Source organism: Stegostoma tigrinum, chromosome 23 (genome assembly GCF_030684315.1).
Source record: "Stegostoma tigrinum isolate sSteTig4 chromosome 23, sSteTig4.hap1, whole genome shotgun sequence".
NCBI classification, from domain to species: Eukaryota; Metazoa; Chordata; class Chondrichthyes; order Orectolobiformes; family Stegostomatidae; genus Stegostoma; species Stegostoma tigrinum.
In genome coordinates, this window is record NC_081376.1 from 40,094,839 (window position 1) to 40,111,242 (window position 16,404).

The window sequence follows — 16,404 nt, forward strand, 5'->3', positions numbered from 1 at the left end:
TTCCATACCTTTTTGAAGGCATTTTTGGCTGCACCAGCACATTTTTGCATATTTCTAACATTAGAATTGTCTCTTTTGAGTAAAACTTAATATATTTAGTGCTGAATCATGAGTAGCTATTTACAGCCTATTGGATGGGCAGGGGATGCAGCCTAATTTCTGCCGTCTGCATTCTATTGTATCAGCCTTGGGGAAAAATTCAAGCCTGTGCCCAGAAATTAAAGGGCAGTAGGCAAGCCTATCAGATAACCCATTCTGCCAAGTCGAAAATATTTCAGCTTTTAACAACAAACTGGTGTTCTTGGAATCTCAAAGAAACATTAACAAATCTAAAAATTCAAATATTTGTTATGAAGGAAAAACAGCTATAGATTTATTGGCCCCGGGCCTAATGATTAACTATGCAACAAACTTCACACTTCAATTTGATCCTAGCTGCATACATCGATGGACTTCAAGTTGCATTAATTCAAGTCATTAAGAAAAAATGCAGCACTGATTCTAGTAGATGTAACGAGAATATTTTGAAAGTGTTGTGGCTGATCTTATTTACAGAGCATATCAGAGACCTCTGAAGAGAATACATCATTATTGTGTATGCTTTACATTTATTTATCTAAGTTCTGTACTCACATAATTAATTTTTCGGACTGCCAATTTAAACTTCTAGGGCTGCAAATTAAGCTTGAAGTTTTTAGAGTGCTAGAAACTGTTATTAACACATTGTGGAAAGACATTTAGAAAAAATTAAGCTAATCAGACGGAGTCTACATAGTGTGGTTAGTTTGCTTGCTCAGCTGGTTGGTTAGTTTGCTTGCACAGCTGGTTTGTTAGTTTGCAGATATTTTCGTTACACTGCTGGGTAACATCATCAGTGCAGCCTCCGATAAAGCATTGCTTTCCTGCTTGTTATTTAAACTCTGGGGTCTATTGGAGTTGATTATCCCACTTCTGGATTTTCTTTGCAGTGATGTGTACATGTTTATTGTTGGCCGCCTTGATGGAGAACCAGCTCTCTAGAAATTCCTGTCGTTGAATCTTTTGGCTTGTCATAGGATCCTGATGTTGTCCCAAATGAACTGGTGGTTCTCCTCGTCTGTGTGTATGGAGATGAATGAGTATTGGTCATGTCTTTTTTTTTGCTAGTTGGTGTTTATGTATTCTCATAGCCAATTTCCTCCTTGTCTGTCTGATGTACTGTTTGTTGCAGTCCTTACATAGGACCTTGCACAGAACCAGTGTAATATACATAGTGGGTAAGGGCTCTTTGGTTCTTGTTAGTAGTTGGCGGTAGAGGGTTGATGAGAGATAGTAGGGTTGATGTAGGTTTATGTGCTACTCAAATGCCTAGTGGCTGTAGGAGTCTTGTGGTAAGTTTAGATACATTCTTGATGAACAGTAACATGACAAGTGTGTTGGGCATACTGTATCTTCTTGATAAATAAACATTTTCACTGGCATCACATACACCCAGAGAAAAAGAAAAGAACAAACGGTTCCCATTCCTGATGGTAGAACGCAGGGCCGATTGGGCAATTTCAGACCAAAGTATTCAGAAAGGCCACACATGGATCAAATCCTAAATGTCAACAGTAACTACCCCAACACCAACAAACCAAGTTGTGTAAAAACATTGTAGCAACCCAGAACGACGCCAGAGTGAAGACAATCCGCCAAATTTTGGAAAAATGAAGTGTTTCTGAAGAAAGAAGCTGAAGAGGAGGGTTTTCAATGGATGGAATTGAGTGGTAAAGATCCGCGATTGGCTGGAATGGATGGTCTCTCGGGTACAGAAATTCCATTGCACTGCATCTTTAAGCTGCAGGATCGTGCCATCCACTTGGTGGTATTTTATGAAAGGAGTGGCAATTTCCTCTGGCATGGGCAGCTGCGGCTCAAGCAAAATGCAGACAAAAATTTTGTCCATTTCCGCAAGCTGCATTTTGGGCGTTATCCTGGAGCCTATAACAAGTAAGGACAATCAAAGTGGTCCGAGACCTGATAGAGGGGTGCTGCTGGTTGAAGGCAAGATATGTTGATAACATTCAGCTTGACGTCTGGAGTTATGCTCTTTTTTGTTTGTTCCAAGGGAAAGATCTTCTACTTGTACAGTGAATTTCAGAACATCAGGATATCCCAAAATGGTTCTCAGCCAATGAAATACATTCTAAAATGTCATGTGAGAAGTCTAGCTGATCCAGTATGTGTAGCTAAATCAAAGCCCCAAAAGTTAGTAATTTGGCAGTAGGTTATGGAACAAAGATAAAGTGGTAAACACGTGTGAACGTAGTTTTGACTCCTAGCAACCTGATGTGTTATTCTATCTTTATTTGGACTATATATTTAAATAAATGCACATTGTTTGTTGTGCAGATGATAACGCCAATGATTTTTTAAACTGTGAGATGATGTGTTCTTTCTTGGAAATTGTTCATGCGTCATCTCTAGCAAGATTAAAATTTATGGCGATTAAATTAATCAAGTTTTATATTTGTCATGTGGGATTCTTGAATTTTTAAGCTGGTATTGTGGAAATTGCATAGGTATTTTCAAGCATTATCTCAATAAGTGCTGTTACCCACTGTCCTTGATTGGAGATTCTCTGATATGCAAGATTCTGAGAGGGCTTGACAAAGGAAATATTGCAATGCTATTTCCTCTGAGAAATTTCTTCACTCAGTGTGAATCTTTTGTATTTTCTACTGTGGAAATGTAAAGTTGCTCAGTTCTGAAATACATTCAAGGTTGAGATCAATAGAGCACAGTGGCTCAATGGTTAGCACTGCTGCCTCACAGCGGCAGAGACCCGGGTTCAGTTCTGCCCTAGGGCAGTTGTCTGTGTGGAGTTTGCACGTTCACCCCGTGTCTGTGTGGGTTTCTGCTGTTTTCCTCCCACAATCCAAAAATGTGTAAGTTGGGTGAATTGGCTGTATGAGATTGCCTATCGTGAGTAGGGATGTGTAGGTTAGGTACATTAGCCTTGGAAAATGTAGGTTTACAAGAAAAGGTAGGGGAATGGGTCAGTGTGGACCTGTTGGGCTGAATGGCCTGTTTCCATACTGTAGGGTTTATATGTATTTCTAAGAAGGCCATCAATACACAGGTAGAATTAGACCCTATGTACACGCCACTGCAAAGAAAAACCAGAAGTGAGGTAATCAACTCCACTGGACCCCAGAATTTAAGCAATAAGCGGGAAAACAACAAAGCTTCACCGGAGGTTGCACCGATGTTACCCAGCAGACTAATGAAACGTAGGCAAACTAACTATCCAGCTCCACGAGCAAACAAGCCATAGTATTCACAACCCGACCTACACATCTACTCAAGAACCTTAGAGTCTATGTAACTTTGTGACAGGGAACGCCTGTTTAACCAGTTGAAATTCTTGAAGTGACTTGTGCTGTCAATAAAGGGAAAGTGTACTTACTGTGTGTGAATTGCAGAATACACTTAGTCAGATGGTATATTATAGGTTGTTATGGAAAGTAAATGCTTATGATGTACTGTATAATACATCAAGTGGATAGAAAATTGCCAAGTCACCAGGAAGCCATAAGTAGGCATAACTGGGTCTTTTCCAATCTTATTTCAGATGCAGTGAGTGGTATGCCAAAGGGTTAAACGATATACAATTTATATAAATTACTTGGATGAATGTACCAAAGAAATAGTTGCTACATTTGTTGATGACAAATGGGTAGGTAGAAAGAAATGTAAAATGTGAAAAGAACGTAAGGAAGCTATAAAAGGATATAGGTAAATGAGTTGACAGACATCTAGCAAATGGAGTATACTGTTAGAAAATGTGAAATTTGCCATTTTAACATGAAAAATAGAAAGCTTATTTTCTAAATTAGAGATCTCAGAGCTCTGAAATGCAGAAAGAGGTGGGCATCAATACATGAATTGCAAAATGCTAGTATAGAAGCACAGCGGGTAATAGAAAGTACTTGATTTTTTTGGTGAGGAGAACAGCACATAAAATGAAAGACGTCATTTTTCAGTTGCACAGGAAACTGATGAGACCATATCTGGCGTACTGTGTACAGTGAAGGTCTCCCTATTTAAGGAAGGACAAAAATATGTTGGAAGCGGCTTAGATCTTTCTTTATTAGAAAGAGGATCAAAGGTAAGGAGAAGGGAGGCAAATGGGTTTGAGCAAGCTCAGAAGTGATTGAATGGCAGAGCAGACTTGATGGATCAAAAGGGCTAATTCTGCTCCTACAACTTATGATCTTGTGGTTTAGTGGATTGCTAAAGCTGAATGGACAAGTTGTCTCAGGAGGAAAGTTTGGATAAGTTATGTATTCACTGAAGTTTAACTGACCTGATTAAGACTCATCAGGATCTTGTATGTTTCAATGAGGTAGATGTGGAGAGCATGTTTCTTGCTGTGGGAGAATCTACAAGGGGTCACCACTTAAATAAGGGACTGCCACTTAAAACAAAGACGAGGCAAACTTTTTCTCTCTAAGGGTCATGAGTCTTTAGAACTCTTTCTGAAATTGTGGTGTAAGAGCAGAATCTTTCAATATTTTTATGTTAGAGCTAGAAAGCTCTTTAGATTCCCTACAGTGTGGAAACGGGTCCTTTGGCCCAACAAGTCCACACCACCCCTTGGAGCATCACACCCAGACCCATCCCCCTATAACCCATACACCCCTGAACACTATGGGCAATTTAGCATGGCCGATCCACTTAGCCTGCACATCTTTGGACTGTGGGAGGAAACCGGAGCACCCGGAGGAAACCCACGCAGACACGGGGAGAACGTGCAAACTCCGCACAGACAGTTACCCGAGGCTGGAATTGAACCCAGGTTCCTGGCGCTGTGAGGCTGCAGTGCTAACCACTGAGCCACCGTGTCGCCCAAAAGTAAGTAAGCGATGGTTGTCAGGCATGACCTTAATAAATGATAAGAGTGGGCTCAAAGGGCCAAATTCTACTGTAGAATCACATCTCTGTTCTTGCTCAGCTATTTGACACTTAACAGCAATATTTTGCACTGTAATTTTTGTAAATTACTTAGTTTTCATTTATTAAAGATAAAAAAGATAAAGGTAAATGAAAACTTTATCAACAAAACACAAATCAACTGGATTTAGGACATGTAAATCTTTGCAAGTTTGGCATGTTTGCTTTGACAGTTCTTATTGCTGCTTCTCGGGAGTGATCTGCAAAATTTGTTGATCGTGGTCGAATCATCAATAAAGCGTTGATACTGCAAGGTCATTAAATTCCCTTCAATGAATTGCTACTTGAAATAAATCCTAAATTAATTGCTACTGTTATTTCCCTTTTCCTATTGCTCCCCAATGTAGGTAGTACAACTTTTGACCCATTCAGCACGTTAAATGGTGCAGTCAAGGACGACTTTGCTGATTTCGAAGACCTTCGAGCTTCATCAAAAAAAACAGGTAACAAAATATTTATATTAGTCTCGAGCACCATTTTCCCTCTTCAATCTGTTAATTTCTTCTTTTAGTGCAGAAGTGACGTAGTAATTTGTAGAGTGTTTAGCCACATATGGTGCTTATATTATCAGAGACCTAAGCTGGCATTGTATATTAGCGCAGAACGTTTTCCCAAACATGCCAGTTCCAACACACTTTCCTCAAAGTATGTGCTGTAATTTGCTTTTTGTTGATCAACATGTAAAATAAAACCCATTGAGAAACCATTGAATATGAATTTTATTTCTTCAAGTAAATGAGACCTGCACAAATTTGCAGCTTTTGTGGCTGTGTCCATATTGGAGAGAGTGAATGTTTAAGGTGTTAGATGGTGTGCCAGTCATGTGAATATTGTGGAATTTTAATTAGTGTTTGGATCTGTACTCGTTCAGGCTGTTTGAGTGCATACAATCGGGTCTTGTGTCTTGTAAATTGACCTGTTTAAGGAGTTAAGAAATGAGTTGTCATGGCAGAATTCCTAGCCTTTGATCTGTGGTCAGTATGACTGGTTCAGTTCAATTTCTAGTCACTGGTGTCTTCAGGATATTGATAAGAGATTCAGCAAATGTAAAAGGAGATAATTTATATTGTCTTCTTGGATGTTGTCATTTGGTTTTGCTGCACATGGTTGCTGACTGCTTCAGTATCTTAGGAGTCATGAATGGTGTTGAACACTGCAATCGTCAGTGAACACCCCCATTTCTGACCTTATGATGGAAGGAAGGACATTAATGAAGCAATTGAAGATGATTGGACCCTGGGCACGATCCTGAGGAACTTCTGCAGTGATGTCCTTGGACTGAGATGATTAACCTCCAACAAATATAAGCATTTTCCTTTGCTGTGTGTGATTCCAACCAGTGAAGAGATTAACAAACCAGAATTAATGGGAATCAATTGTCGAGACCCTTTAATGCTGCTCGTGATAAAATGTGGCCTTGATATAAGGGCAGCCACTCTCACTTTGCCTCTGGAGTTTAAGCTGTTTTTGTCATATTTGGCCAAGGCTGTAATGAGATCAAGAGCTGAATGGCTTTGGCAAATTTCAAACTGTCTGTCAGTAAGGAGGTTGTTAATGAGATAATGCTCCTTGCTGGCACTGTTGACAGTCCCTTCCATCAGCTTACTGATGATGATGAGCTAGTAATTGGCCATGTCGAATTTGTCCTATGTTTTGCATGCAAGATTATGCCTGGACAATTTTTCCACAGTTGTTGGGTAAACATTAGTTCAGGAGCTGTCCCAGAATGTCTTGGCTAGAAGTTTGCTAATTCTAGGGAGCGCAAGTCATCAGTATTGTTGCTAGGAGTTGACTTCCCTTTCCCTTTGCTGTTTCTGGTGTCTGATGCTATTCTTTGATATCATGAGAGAATAAAATTGACTGAAGTGGTGTCTCATGCTGGGGATCTCATGAGGGGGCCAAGATGGATCATCTCCTTGGCACTTAGGGGTGAATAAGCTTGTAATTGCTTCAGCTTTGCCTTTTACATTGATGTGCTGGGACCTCCCATCATTGAGTTTTGGAATATTGGTGAGCAGCCACTTCTAATTAGTTGGTTAATTGTCCACTATCATTTATGGCTTCATGTGGCAAGTCTGCAAAATTTAAATCTGATTCATCATTTGTAGGATATTTCTTTTCTGTAAGTCACATGCTACTTTGGCATCAGAGATAATGGGAACTGCAGATGCTGGAGAATTCCAAGATAATAAAATGTGAGGCTGGATGAACACAGCAGGCCAAGCAGCATCTCAGGAGCACAAAAGCTGACGTTTCGGGCCTAGACCCTTCATCAGAAAGGGGGATGGGGAGAGGGAACTGGAATAAATAGGGAGAGAGGGGGAGGCGGACCGAAGATGGAGCGTAAAGAAGATAGGTGGAGAGAGTATAGGTGGGGAGGTAGGGAGGGGATAGGTCAGTCCAGGGAAGACGGACAGGTCAAGGAGGTGGGATGAGGTTAGTAGGTAGATGGGGGTGCGGCTTGGGGTGGGAGGAAGGGATGGGTGAGAGGAAGAACCGGTTAGGGAGGCAGAGACAGGTTGGACTGGTTTTGGGATGCAGTGGGTGGGGGGGGAAAGAGCTGGGCTGGTTGTGTGGTGCAGTGGGGGGAGGGGACGAACTGGGCTGGTTTAGGGATGCAGTAGGGGAAGGGGAGATTTTGAAACTGGTGAAGTCCACATTGATACCATTAGGCTGCAGGGTTCCCAGGCGGAATATGAGTTGCTGTTCCTGCAACCTTCGGTTGGCATCATTGTGGCACTGCAGGAGGCCCATGATGGACATGTCATCTAGAGAATGGGAGGGGGAGTGGAAATGGTTTGCGACTGGGAGGTGCAGTTGTTTGTTGCGAACTGAGCGGAGGTGTTCTGCAAAGCGGTCTCCAAGCCTCCGCTTGGTTTCCCCAATGTAGAGGAAGCCGCACCGGGTACAATGGATGCAGTATACCACATTAAGCAGAGGTTCACCTGCACATCTGCCAATGTGGAATGTCATGTTGGGGCCTGGGATAGGGGTGAGGGAGGAGGTGTGGGGGCAAGTGTAGCATTTCCTGCGGTTGCAGGGGAAGGTGCTGGGTGTGGTGGGGTTGGAGGGCAGTGTGGAGCGAACAAGGGAGTCACGGAGAGAGTGGTCTCTCCGGAAAGCAGACAGGGGTGGGGATGGAAAAATGTCTTGGGTGGTGGGGTCGGATTGTAAATGGCGGAAGTGTCGGAGGATGATGCGTTGTATCCGGAGGTTGGTAGGGTGGTGTGTGAGAACGAGGGGGATCCTCTTAGGGCGGTTGTGGCGGGGGCGGGGTGTGAGGGATGTGTTGCGGGAAATATGGGAGACGCGGTCACTCCTGCACATCCCAGATGTCCAAGTTCTTTAAGGACCGCAACTTTCCCCCCACAGTGATCGAGAACCCCCTTGACTCGATCACTGTGGGGGGAAAGTTGCGGTCCTTAAAGAACTTGGACATCTGGGATGTGCGGGAGTGACCGCGTCTCCCATATTTCCCGCAACACATCCCTCACACCCTGCCCCCGCCACAACCGCCCTAAGAGGATCCCCCTCGTTCTCTCACACCACCCTACCAACCTCCGGATACAACGCATCATCCTCCGACACTTCCGCCATTTACAATCCGACCCCACCACCCAAGACATTTTTCCATCCCCACCCCTGTCTGCTTTCCGGAGAGACCACTCTCTCCGTGACTCCCTTGTTCGCTCCACACTGCCCTCCAACCCCACCACACCCAGCACCTTCCCCTGCAACCGCAGGAAATGCTACACTTGCCCCCACACCTCCTCCCTCACCCCTATCCCAGGCCCCAACATGACATTCCACATTGGCAGATGTGCAGGTGAACCTCTGCTTAATGTGGTATACTGCATCCATTGTACCCGGTGCGGCTTCCTCTACATTGGGGAAACCAAGCGGAGGCTTGGAGACCGCTTTGCAGAACACCTCCGCTCAGTTCGCAACAAACAACTGCACCTCCCAGTCGCAAACCATTTCCACTCCCCCTCCCATTCTCTAGATGACATGTCCATCATGGGCCTCCTGCAGTGCCACAATGATGCCACCCGAAGGTTGCAGGAACAGCAACTCATATTCCGCCTGGGAACCCTGCAGCCTAATGGTATCAATGTGGACTTCACCAGTTTCAAAATCTCCCCTTCCCCTACTGCATCCCTAAACCAGCCCAGTTCGTCCCCTCCCCCCACTGCACCACACAACCAGCCCAGCTCTTTCCCCCCCACCCACTGCATCCCAAAACCAGTCCAACCTGTCTCTGCCTCCCTAACCGGTTCTTCCTCTCACCCATCCCTTCCTCCCACCCCAAGCCGCACCCCCATCTACCTACTAACCTCATCCCACCTCCTTGACCTGTCTGTCTTCCCTGGACTGACCTATCCCCTCCCTACCTCCCCACCTATACTCTCTCCACCTATCTTCTTTACTCTCCATCTTCAGTCCGCCTCCCCCTCTCTCCCTATTTATTCCAGTTCCCTCTCCCCATCCCCCTCTCTGATGAAGGGTCTAGGCCCGAAACGTCAGCTTTTGTGCTCCTGAGATGCTGCTACTTTGGCATGTTCACATGCCAGTACTCCTGAGTAGCACCTTCACAGAGTAAGATCTCTTTTCGGTATGTCTGGTGCTGCTTTTGGAGGTGATTAATCTCAACATTTGATATGCCCACCTGCACCCTTCATTGAATCAGGATTCATCTCTCCATTTAATGGTAGTGATGGAGTATGAGAAATGCTGGGCATAAGTTTAAAGTTTGTATTTGATTTAAAGTTCTTCTGTAGCTTGATGGCCCGTAGTGCATCTTGGTTAAGCATTTAGTCCAGTGGTAGGGCCACATACGATGGAGTGTATCGTCAGCGTGAAGACAGGCCTTTGTCTCTAGAAGAGCTATGAAGTGATCATTCCTACCAGTACTAGTATAGATAGCTGTATTTGTGACAGAGGTAACAAGGTGTAGAGCTGGGCGTCCACTGCAGGACAAGCAGTATCAGGAGCAGGAAAGCTGACGTTTGGGTCCAGACTCCTCTTCAGAAAAATTTGTGGCCTGTCGCCACGATGTAGGCAATTCTTTCCGCTTATTGGCTTCCCCACTACCTGCAGCCGACACAGACTAGCAATCACATTTTCAAGGACTCCGCCAACTCAGCATTGTTGGTGGTGTAAATTTGAAGTTACCGCACAGTACATTTGAGATCAAAAAAGACAAAAAGAATGCTTAAGCATTCCCACAGAAAAAAACCTGGAGATTGCAATGCTGTGATGTGGGAAACTAAGTTATGATTTAGTGATTTTGATTACATTCGACTGTTGTTTGACCAGTCTCTGCAAGAGCTGTCCTAATTTTGGAAACCCTCGGCTGTTATTAAGGAGGACTTTACAGATTTAACAAGATGGACTTGCTGCTGTCATTTCTGGTGTCAAGGTCAATGCTGGGTGGTCTGTCTGATATCAATATTTTTTAGCATTATGGTGGTTTGATAACTGTGTGCCTTGCTCGCTGATTTTAAAGGAAATTTAAGAGTCAACCACAATGCTGTGCATACAGAATCACGTATAGGTCAAAACAGGCGAGGAGAGCAGATCTCCTTCACTCTAGGAACTCTCAGAAAAATCTTAAAAATACGACAAATGCCTGTTAAGCAATTTAGGAAAAATAGTGAAGCATGGTGGAAGTGCTGCTTTTCTTAATTTAAATAGTAGGGTAGGAGTGAGGATAATCATTAAGACGGCTTTTTGGCCAAGATGTCTAAATTTTCATGACATTTGTACCTGTCACTTTGGACAATACTCCATTTCTTTTGAGATGGATTCCTCCAGAGGTAATTTAAATTCGAATATTTGAAAGACATTTGGACAGGTACATGAATAGGAAAGGTTTAGCGGAACATGGGCCCAACACAGGCAGATGAGACTAGTTCAGTTTAGGAAACCTGGTCAGCATGGACCAGCTGGACCAAAGAGTCGTCACCTGTGCTATTATGACTCTTATGACTCTATGTAGTTAATATGACTCTGGATCTGAAGCAAGTTCTCTCTACATGACAGACTTTAAATATACTTAAAGATGTTTGTAGAATAGTTTGATACAATATTACATTAATAAGCAATAATTGCTGCTTTAAAGCTGTATAATATTTCTTGTCATACTTAAAAATGACACATTCGAAGCCTATCAAATATTACTATACAATTGTCCCAGAACCTAAAGTTTTTATTATACAGCACTGTTAATTATATAACGACTCACTGGAAATCACTAGAGTCAACCAAAAAAGCTAAAGATTTTAAAAGTGCTCAAAGTTCCCCAATTTACCTAACTTTCAGACTCTGATTGGTAGGAAACATAGACCAGGTTTCTGTACTGTCCAAGAGTTACACTTGTGAAGTAGGTAGACTTTAGCTCCAGTTAAACAGAAGCCATATAATATTTCTAATTGAAAGTCTAATCCCCTCCATCTTTGATAGTCAGAAGGGAAAATTGGAAAAACATTTAGTCTTCGTACCCAGATTCTCTATTTGAGATGATTTTGATTTTTCTACGAGCCAGCATGTTGCTTCAGTCATCTTCCACTGGTACTTTGTTGGTTAGTCAGACACAAGGTCGCTAGTTCATTCAAAATGTTTCTAACTTATCAGTTAAATGTCACAGCTTACAGCAACTGTGGCAGGGAAGATGAACTGAATTTCTTTAGGTTCACAGGAGGTTTTGACTGTAGAGAACAGAGACTGGCCCTGAGCTAGGTAACATTGGAATACTACTCTCTTTTTCCCTCTCATCCAGCTGCAAGCAGTTCAGTTACCTGAGAACTAAATCTCCCAGTTTCTTATCAGGTAAAAAGGTCTCTGCTATTGACTATGGCTGATCCATGGACGAAGCAGCAGCTCATTCCCAGCAAGAGCTGCATCTCTACACTCCTCAGCTCTCAATTGTCTGTGGCTGCAGTTTCAATAATTGCTTATTCAGCAGTTGTTAATGGATATCAGGCTACTTGCTTTAAAAACTGTAGTTACGCTTTCAAATTACCTTCTCATTTCAATCCACAGCAGTTAAAACCACATTTTTTAATAAAAAGGTCCTTTATAATTATGACAATCTAAAGGTGTCGGGGTGTTATTACCATTGTTATCAGCTTTTAAACAAGTTGCAGAATTTGACTCCTGCACTTCAAGGAGTATTATTCTTGTTTCTTAATAAGAACAATCTCTTCAAAGATCTTCAGTTCACCTTCCTTCATACAAGCTAATATTGGCTGAAGAAAAGAAAAATGACATGCTGTTTTGAATCAAAATGCTAGTAGCTGAGGCATAAATCAGCAGCAATTTTGTCACTTCTCATCAAGGAGGATTCTGGGTAATCCAAGATGGAGGACAGGAAAAGTTGTGGCTGTAAGAGTGGCATCTTTTTTCTGAGGTATTTTCAGTTTTGGAGCTGATGTCCTTGAATTTTTGGAGCCATTCTTGCTGTTCTGTAAGCTGTTGCATTGTTTTGAAACATTGAGAAAAACAAAACAACAGCGCTTTTAAAATAAATAGAATGGGAGACAAAGTCAGTTGACCACATGGTGGGAAGTGAATCAGTGGAGAAAGAAACCTACACTGCTGTCTGACCCTTTTTCTGAACAAGGGTCCTGACCCGAAACATCAACTTTCCTGCTCCTCTGCTTAGCCTGCTGTGCCTGTGTTCCTCCAGCTCCACAGTGTGTTCTCTTTAGTAGCGTCATGTGCATCTTGTCAGATGTGGGAGATTGGGGAGGGTTTCCATGTTACTGATAATTATGTCTGCAGGAAGTGTGCTTGGTTGCAAATCCTGTTGGAGCAACAGTTAGAGGCAGAGAGAAATTTTTAGGTGCCGGGGGTGTGATGGATAGCAGTTGCAGTAAGGGAGCTAAACTGAAGATCCAATTGGGTTGTGCAGGAGTCTCCTGTGGCTATCCCTATCGTAAACAAGTATGCTGTTTTGGAAAATGTAGGGGTTGATGGACTCTTGGGGGAATGTAGCACTGACAGCTACAAAAGGTTTCTGGTACCAAGACTTGCTCTGATGTAGGGAGGGGTGCACTAGGTTCCAAATGATCAATTTGTGATAGGGGACTCTCTAGTCAGAGGCACAAACGAACGTTTCTTTGGCCGACACTGAGACTTCAGAAGGGTGTGTTGCTCCCCTAGTGCCGGGTGCAGGATATTCTCAAAGGTGAGGGGCGTCAGCAGGAGGTGGTTGTACACATTATAACTAAAGACGCAGGAAAGCAATAAGGATGAGATTCTGAGGAGAGAAGAGAGAAAATTAGGAATTTAAAAAGGATATCCTTGAGGGTAGTATTATTTGGACGACTCCTGGTGCCACAAGCTAGTGAGGGTAGAAATAGGAGGATACAGCAAATGAATGCGTGGCTGAGGAGCTGGTGCAAGAAAGAAGGATTCACGTTTTGGATCATTTGAATCTCCTCTTCTGGGACAGAAGTGGCCTATAGAAGAAAGACGAATTGCACCTGAATTGGAAGGGGACTAATATATTGGTGGGGAGATTTGCTAGAGCTGCTCAGGATGAATTAAACTCGTGGGGGGTGCCTGGGGAAATAATGAGGAAACAGTTTCTGAGACTGATATAGTTGGGAAAAGGAGTAAGTCAAACAGTCAGTGCAGGCGGGACAAAGCAGAAAACGAAAGAACGATAAATTAAACTGCATTTGTTTGAATGCAAAATACCTAACCGGTAAGGCATGAACTCGGGGCCTGTTTGGGATCATGGGCCTGGGATGGCATAGCAATTACAGAGATGTGGCTTAGGAATGCACGGGACCAGCAGCTTAATGTTACAGGGCGTAGATGCTACAAGGAAGATAGAAAGGGGAATAAGAGAGGAAGGAATGGCATTTTTGATTAAGGATAACATTACTGCTATACTTGGGGAGGACATTTCTAGGAATATGCCCAGGGAAGTTTTTTTGAGTGGAACTGAGAAATAAGAAAGGGATGATCACCTGATTGGGATTTTACTGTAGCCCCATCCTGATAGTCAGCAGGAAATTGAGAAACAATCTGTAAGGTCTCATTTATGTGTAAGAATAAAAGGGTGGTTATGGTAGGGAATTTTAATTTTGCAAACACAGACTGGGACAGTCATTGTGTTAAGGGTTTGGATGGAGAGGAATTTAAATTTTCTGATTTCAGTATGTGGCTGTACCTACTAGAGGTGCAAAAGTTAAACTTTTAAGGAAGGCCAATTTTGCTGGTATTAAGCAAGAACTTTCAAAAGTTGATTTTCGTGGGTGGAGCGGTGGTGCGAATGTTGCAGGTAAAGGGACGGCTTGAAAATAAGAAGCCTTCACAAATAAGACAACGAGAGCCCACAGACAGAATGTTCCTGTTTGGGTGAAGGGCAAGGCTGGTAGGTACAGGATGTTACTGGATGACTAGAGAAATTGAGGTTTTGGTCAAGAATAAGGAAGGAAAGTATATGTCAGGTATATTCAGCAGGGACTGACTGAATCCCTGGAGTGTAAAGGTAGTTGGAGTAATCTAAGAGGGAAGTCGGGAGGGCAAAAAGGGGATATGAAGTAGCTTTGGCAGATAGGGTTAAGAAGAATCCAAAGAGATTCTACAAATATATTTAGAACAAAAGGTAACTAGGGAGAGAATAGGGCCCCCTAAAGATCAGCAAGGCCACCAATTTGTGGAATTGCAGGAGATGGTGGAGATACTAAACGAGTATTTTTTATCAGTGCTTACAGGATAAGGGGGAACTAACTGTTTGGATACAGAACTGGCTCAAAGGTAAAGCACAGAGGGTGGTGGTGGAAGGGTTGCTTTTCAGACTGGAGATCTGTGACCAGCAGTGTGCCACAGGTTTAGTGGTGGGTCCTCTGCATTTTGTCATTTATATAAATGGTTCGCATGTGAACATAGGAGGTATGGTTAGTAATTTTGCAGGTGACACTAAAATTGGACATGTAGTGGAGAGTGAAGAAGGTTACCTAAGATTACAGTAGGATCTTGATCAGATGGGCCAATGATCCTGAGGGATATGGATAGGCTAAATAGGCAAGGTCTTTTCCCTGGGATGGGGGAGACCAAAACTAGATGGCATAGGTCTATGGCGAGAGGGGAAAGATATAAAAGGGACCTAAGAGGCAACTTTATCTCCGAGGTGCATGTATGGAATGAGCTGCCAGAGGAGGTGTTGGAGGCTGGAACAATTACAACATTTTAAAAGGCATCTGGATGGGTATATGAATTGGAAGGGTTTAGAGGGATATGGGCCGAATGCAGTCACACGGTACTAGATTTATCTGGATATCTGGTCAGCATGGACGAGTTGGAACAACGGGTCTATTTCTGTGCTGTCTACTTGCATGACTGTCTGTTATACAGTACAGACTTCCAACCATAAATCTTGTTTGTGTTTACAAGATCAATGGTCGTTATCACTAAGCATAAGTTAATTATGGAAACTGGTGAGGTATTGGGTAGGATTGTGATTTTTGTGGTTAAATGCATTGACTTTTTTAGTGCGTGTACTATTAATAAATACCCTGTTAACCTTCAGGGAACCATTAGAATTGTTGTAAAAATGTTGTGTTGGGCTGCAGTTGACTGTTAATTCAGGATACTATGTGGACCAGTGATTATCAACAGGACAACTTAAAAATTGCCATAGGATTTGATAGTTCTGTATCCTGCATTATGAAATTGACTTGATGTTTTTGTTTATAATTTTGAGGTTGGCCAATTTTCATTTCAGGTGAGGCTGACATGTTGGGAGGAAATTCTAAACCCAGTGGTTCAATTAGTCCAGATTTATTTGATTCTACACTTCCTAGTACAGCGCCATCAAAGCAAACAACTGCTCGAAAGACACCAGAGTCCTTTCTGGGCCCTAATGCAGCTTTAGTGAACCTGGATTCCCTGGTATCCAAGCCTGCGCAACCTTCCAGTATATCAAATCCTTTCCTGGCTTCAGGTATGCATTTCAAAAATGTTCTTATAAATTGAACTAGGCTACTAATTCTGGAAAGTAGCGGTGATGCTCCTCAATTTAAAATATTCAAGATATTGCCGATTATAGCTTTGAGATTATTTTAATCTAAAACTTGTATTTTTTGTTTATTATTTGAGAAATTTAAGAACATCTGAGAATTAGCTTTTGCACTTTGTCGCTTTCATACCAGCATTCAACAGTATTTCAGTAAGATGGCTTCTAATAGGATTGTTACACAATGCTGTTACCCGGTTATTACATGGGACGACACAGTGGCTCCATGGTTAACACTACAGCCTCAGTGTCAGGGACCCGGGTTCGATTCCAGCCTCGGGCAACTGTCTGTGCAGAGTTTGTACGTTCTCCCCGTGTCTGCATGGATTTCCTCAGGTTTCCTCCCACAGTCCAAAGATGTGCAGGCTAGGTGGATTGGCCATGCTAAGTTGCCCGTA

The 16,404-nt window shown here is 42.8% G+C and overlaps 2 protein-coding genes across 7 annotated transcripts in view; one reads left to right on the plus strand and one right to left on the minus strand.

Annotated features, from left to right (window-relative positions):
• The window catches only part of epn2 (epsin 2), a 71,518-nt gene that overhangs the window by 46,908 nt on the left and 8,206 nt on the right, over positions 1 to 16,404 (plus strand). For all 6 annotated transcript variants that reach the window (XM_048551980.2, XM_048551981.2, XM_048551979.1 and 3 more), the window contains 2 exons: positions 5,325 to 5,420; positions 15,716 to 15,934. In XM_048551980.2, the coding sequence (XP_048407937.1) occupies positions 5,325 to 5,420; positions 15,716 to 15,934 (315 nt within the window). The remainder of the gene's footprint in view (positions 1 to 5,324; positions 5,421 to 15,715; positions 15,935 to 16,404) is intronic.
• The window catches only part of b9d1 (B9 protein domain 1), a 70,653-nt gene that overhangs the window by 23,973 nt on the left and 30,276 nt on the right, over positions 1 to 16,404 (minus strand). The window lies entirely within an intron of this gene.